Consider the following 10,696-nt stretch of genomic DNA (forward strand, 5'->3'; position numbering starts at 1 on the left):
GTCCCATAGGGGATCATGGTTCCCCTTAACCAAACCACTAAAATTTACATGGACATTTTTTGTGACATTCAGGCTTTCTACCTTGCGTCACATGTAACCTAGAGCATGTCGCCTCTCCTCTACTATATCAAGGACTTCCTTGCTCAGTGGCATTGCTTTATATATGTGTATCTTCCTTAGCAAAGAGCACCGTGTCTGGCACAAACAGGCCACTGACAAATATTTGTTGACAGAATAAATGAATAAAAAGAAAGGAAGGAAGGAAGGAAGGAAGGAAGAAGAAGGGGAGGAAGGAAGGGAAGGATGGATGGATAAATGAATGAAAAAAGCCTCTTTTTGAGAACCCTGACATTTACTCGGGAACATTAGCTCTAAGGAGGTTTTGGAGTGTCGCCTTTCCGCGATGACTTGATGAGGCGCAAGGAACCAGGCCACCGCCCTCCCTGCCTTGGCCTCCCTCAGCAGACAGCAGCAGGAGCCCTGAAGGAACCCCGCATTCCAGCCTCACCTGCAGTAATCGAGGACGAGAGAACGCAGACAGCTGCATGGCAGAGCCCTCCCGAGTCTCCCGAGAGACCACAGATCCATCCTGCAGTCAATGAGCTCCAGGCTGGTAAATGGGCAGGCGGCACGGCCCTTCCACTCCAGAAGCGAAGCCTACGAACGTGAGGTGAGACCGTGCTCACGCAAGGGAGACAAATACGCTGTGTTTTCATGTCACCTAAAAGCCCATTATGTTCATTACCTCAACAGTTTTGCCTTTAAGACAACTTTCTAATTCCCCCAAGGAGAAAGTGGCATGAAAATAAAAGAAAAAATAAAATAATTGCCCTTTAAAAGGACGACTGTGAAGAATTAAATGGGAAACACCAAGCTTTATGATGAGATGAGATATACTGTAGCATCTCTTTTTAGACGTTATTAGGGGCTGGTCCGGAAGACACCAACTTGGCTGACACCTTGAGCTCAGACTTCCAAGCCTTCATAACTGTGAGGAAATAAATTTCTGTTGTTTAAACCGTGTAACGTGTGGCACTTGGTTATGGCAGCCCACCCAGACTAACACAGATGTTGATATTCTAACCCACAAATTTATCCTCCTAGGGTTGTGTTCTTTTCAATAGAGAAGTATCATCACGCCAACTTTCGTATAACTAGGCAAAAATTATAATAGTTAAATTACCTCCTAAGTAATTTATATTCATTGTTACAGGTATTAAGATTTAGAGGATATAGAGGTCCGCTCAGAACTAGGCCAGGCAGGGGCGCATGGGTGGTTCCCTTGGTTAAGTATCAGACTCTTGATTTTGGCTCAGGTTATGATCTTGGGGTCCTGGGATCAAGCCCCATGTCAGGCTCTGTGCTCAGCAGGGAGTCTGCTTCTCTCCTTCTCCCTCTGTCCCTCCCCTTGCTCACACACTCTCGCTCTCTCTCAAATAAAATCTTAAAAAAAAAAAAAAGAACTGGACCATACAAATTCAGCAACGAGGTGATTCTCATGGTGAAGCCGCAGGACTGGGGGCAATACATGAACATTTGGAACCATGTCAAGTTCTCTCAGTCTCCTGAATGGAGGGGTCTATGGCAAGGTCATTTCTTGCGATAACAAAGGATCCCAGTGACAATTAAATCCCTACCTAATTGACAGAAGGAGGTATTTAAAGCTACAAATCACAAAGGCCACCTTTCAGCAATTAGAATCACCACAACCTAAGGATTTCTTCAGTTCAGAATTTAAACCTAAAAGAGGCTTTGGTGGGGTTTGGAGGATTTAGGGTTTCCTGAGGCAATGACATGTTGGTCAGAGATAGGGTTCCAAATTATAGCTTGGCTGAGAATATAAGAGCCCTGCAGCCTTACCTACAGAGCTGGCATTTGAGGTCTCTTTTATGAGAAAACACCTCGTTAAAGTGCTGGATTGGATCTCGCAAGCTGCGTTTCTGACAGAGGAGGCAATGTGGCTCGTCACTGCCTATGGTAACGCTGGTCTGTGCAAAACAGGCTCTCAACCCAGGACCTAACGATCTCAACCAGTGGTTTGCAGTGTCATTCCCTGGGGCACTAGCACTGCTGTGGGCAAGACCACAGCCATCGACCACAGAATTCCTCAACAGCCTCCAGGTGACCAAGAGGGCTACATTTTAAAGAACTATTAAGGATCGCTTTTAACATGCCTGGACAGCATTCTATGGCCTGCTTAAATGGACTGGGTACCCTGACACTTTTAATAAAAACAACTAAAAATTCTGGTTATGCATTAAAGATACCTTTTTAAAATTTATTTTGAATTGTGGTCAAATACACATAAAGAACTTGCCATCTTAACCATTTTTAGGTGCACAGTTCAATGGCATTAAGTACATTCACACTGTTGTACAACCCTCAACACCATCCATCTCCAGAACTTTTTTCATCTTGTAAAACTCAAACTCTGCACCCAGTAAAAAATAACTCCCGTTCTCCTCTCCCCCACAACGTCTGGCAACCGCCATTTTATTTTCTTTCTCTATGAGTCTTACTACTCTAGGTACTTCCTATAATACAATGATAGAGGATTTGTCCTTTTGTGATTAACTTATCTTACTTAGCAGAAGTTCCTCAAGGTTCATACATGTAGCATATGTCACAACTTCCTTCCTGTTAAAGGCTGAATAATATTCTATTGTATGTATATCCCACATTTTGTTTTCCACTCATCTGTTAATGGACATTTGGATTGCTTCCACCTTTGGCTGTTGTGAATAATGCTACCATGAAGATGAGTGTACAAATATCTCTTTGAGATCTGGCTTTCAATTCTTTTGGGTAGATACCCAGAAGTGGAATTGCTGAATCATATGGTAATTCTATTTTTAATTTTTTAAGGAACTTCCATCCTGTTTTCCATGGTGGCTACACCAATTTACATTCCCACCAATAGTGTACAGGTTTTCCAATTTCTCCATGTCCTGTCAACACATTATTTTCTGCTTTTTTTTTTTTTTTTAAGATTTTTATTTATTTATTTGACAGAGAGAGACAGCGAGAGAGGGAACACAAGCAGGGGGAGTGGGAGAGGGAGAAGCAGGCTCTGCGTGGAGCGGGGAGCCCGATGCGGGGCTCGATCCCAGGACCCTGGGATTATGACCTGAGCCGAAGGCAGATGCCCAACGACTGAGCCACCCAGGCGCCCTCTGCTTTTTTTGATAGTAGTAGCCATACTAGTTGACATGAGGTAGTATCTCATTGCAGTTTTGATTTGCATTTCCCTAAAGATTACTGATGTTGAACATCTTTTGTGTGCTTATTATTCATTTGTATACCTTCTTTGGAGAATGTTTACTTAAGTCCTTTGCCCATTTTTAAATTAGGTTGTTTTTTGTTGTTGTTGAATTGTAGGAGTTCTTTATGTATCCTGGATATTAACCCCTTATAAAATATATGATTCGCAATTATTGTCCCCTATTTTATGGGTTGCTTTTTCACTTAATTATGTCTTTTGATGCACAGAAGTTTTAAATTTTGATGTTCTCCAAACCATCTAGTTTTTCTTTTGTTGCCTGAGCTCTTACTGTCTTATATAAGAAATCATTGCCAAATCCAACATCATGAGGCTTTTCCTTTATGCTTTCTTTTAAGAGTTTTAAAAATATCTTTTTAAGGGGCACCTGGGTGGCTCAGTCGTTAAGCGTCTGCCTTCGGCTCAGGTCATGATCCCAGGGTCCTGGGATTGAGCCCCGTGTCGGGCTCCCTGCTCCGCGGGAAGCCTGCTTCTCCCTCTCCCATTCCCCCTGCTTGTATTCCCTATCTCGCTGTCTGTCTCTGTCAATAAATAAAATCTTAAAAAAAAAAAAAAAAAATCTTTTTAAAATGTGTTGATCAGCAGGACAGTGAGGAATACCCAAAGATCAATGCATGTGGGAAAGTGGGAACCTAGAATGGTCCGCAGGGCACTGAAGCCAGCTTTTCCTTTGAGAGCACCGGTAAAGCAGGGAGTTGAGTTTTGCTTTTCATGGATCTTGCAGTCCAGGGGACAGTAAAGCCCAAGATCACTGCAGGTGAGGAGTCTAAGAGAAAATACTGCATACAGGTGTGGCTCAAAACAGAATGAGCTATAGCACTATGCCCTTAGAGTAAGGATGAACTAGAAATAAACCCAACTCTCCCTTGCCCAGGGAAAACTGACTAGCTCAAACTGAGACTGAGTACACAGGAAAAAAATATATATCCCCTGTGAACTCACAAGCTAGTCTTAACATAGGTAATTGCACCCTGAATTCATACCACCTGGATGGTTCAAAGAGCCCTCAGATCAAGAATTTAATTTAACATAGCCCTGAGATGGTAGCACCCTGAGTGTGAAGGCGAAGCAAATGCAAATCTTCCCTGGAGAATGCTATCTTCAGGGCACCTGGGTGGCTTAATCAGTTAAGCGTCTGCCTTCAGCTCAGGTCATGATCCCAGGGTCCTGGGATTGAGCCCCACATCTGGCTCCCTGCTCATCAGGGAGTCTGCTTCTCCCTCTGCCTGCTGCTCCCCCCTGCTTGTGCTCTCTCTCAGGCGCCCTCTCTCTCTGACAAATAAATAAAATCTTAAAAAAAGAATGCTGTCTTCAAATCAGATCTCAAGGAATTGCCTCAACTATTTCCTAGGAAATAAAAGTTTACAGTACAAAAGAAATCACAAAAACACACAAAGAAATGTTCCATGAGTAAGAGCCAGTAGAAGCAAGAGTCAGTAATATCAGACTCCAAAATAATTTAGTTTATTGAAACTATTAGACACAGATTATAGAATAAGTTTAACACATTCAATGAAATAAAACAAGGGATTTTTAAACAGGCAAGAAACTAGAAAAATGGGCACTAATGCCCTCTCCCAGTACTCCTCCCTCTTCCCTAAAGTAATTTTATGATAATCAAACATTATAGTTTTACCTGTTTTTTACTTTGTAAATGCAACATACGGTATGTAATCTTTTGTGTCTCTTTTTGCTTGTACAACATTATGTTTTTATGAGTCATCATATTTTATTTTTGTGTAGCTACAGTTGATGCATTTTCATTGCTATATAGTTTGTTTTTAAAGATTTTATTTATTTATTTGAGAGAGAGAGAGCACAAGTGGGGGGAGGGAGAGGGACAAGCAGACTCCACACTGAGCGTGGAGCCCGACATGGGGCTCCATCCCATGACCCTGAGATCATGACCTGAGCTGAAATCGAGAGTCAGATGCTTAACTGACTGAGCCACCTATAGAGTTTTCTACTATATGAATATACCATAATTTCTTTATTGTTTTTTGTACTTTTACATAACTTTGAAATGTTTCATTAAAAAATACATTGTTTTTTTAAAAAAGAAAAGCTTGGAGCATATCAGTCAACAACCAAATGAACTACAGCTGGAATACATATTATGTTTATATTCAATTTTAAGTTGAATTGAAGGAATACATCTAAAATGCATGACTCACCAGTCTGGCAATCTCTGGGTTGCTCAGTTGAAGGCTCCAGATACAGATCTCTTTCCCTAGCATATAACACTCATCTCGAATTGTCATGAGCAAAGGTTCTAAGGAAATCGGTAGGATGCTTGTCGGGGAGTCTTCAGGTCTTACAAGCATAAACTGGAGTGTCAGAAAAAAAGTACAGGTGGGAATCATAAAGAGATGTCGACGCATTTGTATGCGTAGAGAAAGAATAATGTCATCAGACAACATTAGAACATTTGAAAAGGTAATTAACTTTGGATCACATGTCCATTGGGGAGGTAATTCAATACAAACTTATGAAGTTCTTGCCATATGCAAAGGCAATCTTATAGGGCACAGATTTTTCCATCCGGTTACTACTCATTATTGGGTCAGGAAATCAATTGAGTAGGTTTTAACCAGCTTTTTTCTTTCTTTCTCTAATGAAATAGAAAAGAAGAAAAATTATCTGAGTGTATCCTATGCAGTAAAAAATAATTGTCTCATGAGACTTTTATTTTAGTGATGCTCAAAATCAAAATGGAGACCCAACCAAAGCAACCCACCCAACATAAACAGCCCGTATAGTCTTATGAGCAGGGAGATGTATGGAGGAGTCCAGAGAAGCAACTAACTACAAGAGAAGGAATTAGAAAGACCTAGGAGGGGCGCCTGGGTGGCTCAGTCATTAAGCGTCTGCCTTCGGCTCAGGTCGTGATCCCAGGGTCCTGGGATCGAGCCCCGCATCAGGCTCCCTGCTCAGCGGGAAGCCTGCTTCTCCCTCTCTCACTCCCCTTACTTGTGTTCCTTCTCTCGCTGTGTCTTTCTCCATCAAATAAATAAATAAAATCTTTAAAAAAAACAAAACAAAACAGAAAGACCCAGGAGGGCAGAGGGGACAGGAGACTAGGAGAGGTGGCTAGGGAAAGACCAAAGGGGCAAGAGGAGAGAGGCAGCTGCCCTGGGGAGTGGAAGTTTGGGCAAAAGAGATGGTTAGGGAAGACTTTCAGCGGTTCTTTTTATGTGGGGTACAATGTAATCATCCTCCCGTCCCCAAAAAACATTCAGGAAAAATAAGGGTAGGATGGATTTGGGTCAAAATCACCTTAGAATAATGATTATTTTTAAGCACCCATCTCTAATTAATTTATTCTCTTGTTTAGCACTCAGCATTTTAGAAAATCAGTAGGTGTTTGGTTATTAAAACACAAACTGTCTTTCTGGGCTGGCCATAGAAAAGCTGGAGAGCAGGCCAGTCTGCCCTTGGGGGCAAGGCCCCACCTTCTGGACTAGCAGGTGCCCCTTTGCAAGAGTAGACCATTTAGTTTCAGTGCTGGCCTCTCTTCTTTGCCCTTACAAGTGATCCCTAGATTTAATCTCAGAAAAGATATGACATCTGATTTTTTTTTTCTGAAATCCTGTACTTTGGGAGTCAGAATTGTGTTTACTGACCTCGCGCCAAGTGAGGGGGAAGCGTGGGTGAGTGCGGGGGAGGGGGGGGCCTGGCCTGATGACACGGACATAAGAGCTGTCAAGGGAAGCAAACATTCCCGTGGAGGGGTCCCATGGGGTGGCGGGCGTGCTGGGCACAGATGTCCTGCAATGATGCCCAAAGTGGTGCTTTGAGCAGAGCTTTCCAGAGGTAGAGTGGGAGGGGCGGGTTGGCTATTCCAGATGTGAAGCGGGGTGTGAGAAAAGGCAGGCCTGCTGGAAGGACTGGGAGGGGGAGATTCGGAGGTAGGAACAGGGAGGTAGAAGTGCTGAGCAGAGCCCCAAGGGCCAGAGGCAGGCTTTGGGCTTCAGGCAGGCAGGAACGCAGAGAGCGCCTTGTCTGAGGACCCGCGTTGCTCGGGGCTAAACCCTAGTCAGTTCATGTCAGAGAAGAATCAGCAAAGGAGGCCACACACTCACTTTCCTGAGAATCTGTTCGTTGTTGAGGCTGGTTTTCAAGTCCTGTCTGATGGCTGGACACACAGATGTCTGCGTCTGGGCGCAGTGCTTCTCGTATGTTTTCAGGAACTTTTGAAGAACTGGAACGATGGGCAGGGGTGTTCCTTTAGTTTTTTGTTTTCCTTCCTTTTCTCTTGACATTGTTTTACTGTGTGAGATTCCAGCTGGATTCTGAAAATAGTACCTTGCCCTGAAACCCAATACACAGATGTCTTTTTAAGGAGCAGATCACACTTCCCCCGCTAAAAATTGGTAAATATTGCTGCACGCCCTTCTCTGAAAACCTTAAAGTGCCTCATGTATCTTAAAATGGGAGTAGGGAATCAAGATGGAGACAGTTGAGCAGAATTGTTCCATTTCCAGTCTCTATATTCATGGATCCGTGTTCTTTCAGATTCTTTAAAATGGGGCAGTACCCTTGGAACTCCATTATAAAGGAATACAATTAACATTAATGGTGGGCACTAAATATTACCAAAGACATATTATTTTAAAATGGCATAGTTTTCTTTATAGACATAATTCTTGCCAGGCAGCCTATCCACAGTGGTTAAGAACGTGAGCTTCGAAGGGGCACAGACCTGGATTTTAGTCTTGTCTCCACCATTTGACTCACTTGGGTGGCCTGAGGTATTCTATGAAGCCTTTTCAAGCCTCTGTTTCTCCATCTGTAAAATGGATTATGGTTGTCACCAGGATTAAGGAAGGTAAGTTTATAAAGCACTTAGCACAATGCCTGGCACACAGTAAAAGTGCTCAATAAACTTTATTAGTACTATTGAGATGATTATTATTTTGCTGGCCACAGGAAACCACCCAATCAGTACTGATTTGTCCCTTCCATTATCCAGCCTTGAAAGGTTCCTCCATGTGATCATGTCACCAGCTAGATCCCAAGACCCGACCTTCACTGCCCACATGCTTATACTCACTAACCTTTGTTTTACATTTTTCTTTAAGCTCTTCTTTCCGGCTTACCTCTTAACTCAGGCAAAGGGAACCTGAAACCCCCCTCAGGGGATGGCTACAGCCCTGACAACAACCTCCCAGATCACCGAGACTGAGCTAAACTCCGTCCTGGCCTCACTTTAGCTCAGATGGAGGGGGCAGTGACCTCTGGAATGACTGGCAATGACCTTTACCTCATTATAATACTAAAATCTCCTCCCAAGGAAGAGCCTCATTTACATAACATACAACATATGTACAGGCATGTTTCCTTAAGGTACATGCATGACCTTATGCCCACCTCTACATACGATGACAAGGCTTTCCTATCTAAATATTCATCCTAACCCTAAACAAAAGGAACCCATTCTCTCTCTCTCTCTCTCATCTGGCTTTGAAAGCTACTTCCTGTGATTTCCTTATTTGCTGCAAATAAAGTTTACTTTGTGGGACAACTCCACCTGGTGTATGTGTGACTCACCAAGGAGCTAAAAACCCACATTGGTTTGGTTACAAAAACTTAAGGTAATTTTTGGGTCTCTGAACTGGGTTCACAAAGGTTTATGGGAATTATTAAGAGACCTTGTTTCAAGAGGAACCAGTTTGAATCCTGTGTCTGTCAATTATTAGTAGACTGACTGTGGGTAATCAACTTCATTTCCCCGAACCCTGTTTTCTTCGTCTGTAAAAATGGTGGGACTATAACCTCTTTGGTATTTGTGAGAATTGAATGCAAATTAAATGTAAAGTATTTTCCTCAGTAACATGGGGATGATGATGGATGATGATGATGATGATAAATAATTGTTATGAGGAATGATGAATTAGTACCTGGTGGATACTTGGAACAGAGCCTGGAACAGAGTGAATGCTCAGGTGGGGAAGCTGAGGCCTAGTGAGGGAAGTGATTTGCCTAAGGGCAAACACTGGTAACAGGTGCAGCTGGGATTCAAATTCAGGCAGCCTGGCTCTACAGCCCAAATTCTTAACCACTCTAAAGTACCACCTAGAAGGTACTGCTACGGACTCTATGTTTTCGTCTCCCCCTCCCCCCACATTCTTTTGTTGAAGCCCAACCCCCAGTGTGATGGTATTTGTACATGGGGCCTTTGGGAGGTGATCAGGGTTAGATGAGGTCATGAAGGCAGGTCTCCCACCATGCGATCAGTGCCCTTATAAGAAGAGACACAGAGTGGGGCTCCTGGGTGGCTCCGTGGGTTGGGTGACCAACTCTTGATTTCACCTCAGGTCATGACCTCGGATCATGATCTCAAATCATGATCTCAGGGTCATGAGATCGAGCCCCAAATCGGGCTCCACGCTCAGCTTGGAGTCTGCTTGACATTCTCTCTCTCTGCCCCTACCCTTACTCGCACACTTTAAATAAATAAATAATAAATAAATAAATAAATAAATAAATAAATAAAATCTTTAAAAAAAAGAAGAGACACCAGAGAGCTTATTTTGTCTCTTGAGAATGGCTGCTACCTCCAAGCCAAGAGGAAACACTCCAAACCTAGCTTACTGTCACCTTGCTCTTGGATTTCCCAGTCTCCAGAAGTGTAAGAAATGGATCTCTGTTGTTTAGGTCACCAGTCTATGGTATTTTGTTAAGGCAGTCCAAGCTAAGATTGGTACTATGTAATATTACTGGTATTTCTCACCAGCATTTTCTGGGTATTTACAGGAGCACAAACTACACGCATAACGTTCTATAAATACTCTCTTAAGACCCTCTTCAATCTTGAGCTTTTCACTTAATATTTTATCATGAGCATTTCTTTGTCATTTCCATATACAGTAATGTGTGGCCCGGGCGAGCAGCTACCTAGGCGCTCAAGGCCAGCATTGCCTGGCGGGTTCATTGATGATTATTTCGTGGAGGCCTAAAGAGCGGGTGCCCCACCCTCTGCTCACTGTGACTCTCCGAGAGCTGGGGACGGTGAGGTGAGGACGGCGGGGCAGAGAGAAGGGGTAGGAGGGCCCTGCCTTCTCGGAGTCCCGGGGTAGAGGGACAGGGTGGGCAAGGAGGGGCTGCTTTTCGCTCCCTGCTCCGGGACCGCCGCCGCACGCAACAACGCCGTACCTCCCGGAGAGAACGCTGACCACCCACCCCGCAACCTCGTCGCCGGCCCGCGCCGCGCACTCACTCGGGCGCCGGGTCCCCGCGTCCCTCGCCGGCCGGCCTCCCGCGTGCGCCCTGCACCTTGGCGACCGGCGGCCCGGGGCGCGGCGGGGGGCGGGGGCTGGAGAGGGCGGCCCGCGAGGAGGTGGAACGCGGGGGGCGGAGAGGCGGAGGCGGGAGAAGGAGGAGGAGGAGGAGGAGGAGGAGGAGGAGGAGGAGGAG

At 44.3% G+C, this 10,696-nt stretch overlaps 1 protein-coding gene across 1 annotated transcript in view; it reads right to left on the bottom strand.

The window, feature by feature from the left end:
• The window catches only part of LOC116635280, a 44,306-nt gene extending 33,753 nt beyond the window's left edge, over positions 1-10,553 (bottom strand). Inside the window, exons 1-4 of the mRNA XM_032409198.1 lie at positions 10,500-10,553; positions 7,363-7,591; positions 5,455-5,607; positions 509-657 (exon numbers count right to left, since the gene is read on the bottom strand). Coding sequence (XP_032265089.1) covers positions 509-657; positions 5,455-5,607; positions 7,363-7,542 — 482 coding nt within the window. The 5' untranslated portion in view covers positions 7,543-7,591; positions 10,500-10,553. The remainder of the gene's footprint in view (positions 1-508; positions 658-5,454; positions 5,608-7,362; positions 7,592-10,499) is intronic.
• Between the last annotated feature and the right edge of the window lie 143 nt (positions 10,554-10,696).

Source organism: Phoca vitulina, unplaced genomic scaffold (assembly GCF_004348235.1).
Source record: "Phoca vitulina isolate PV1807 unplaced genomic scaffold, GSC_HSeal_1.0 scaffold10, whole genome shotgun sequence".
NCBI classification, from domain to species: domain Eukaryota; kingdom Metazoa; phylum Chordata; class Mammalia; order Carnivora; family Phocidae; genus Phoca; species Phoca vitulina.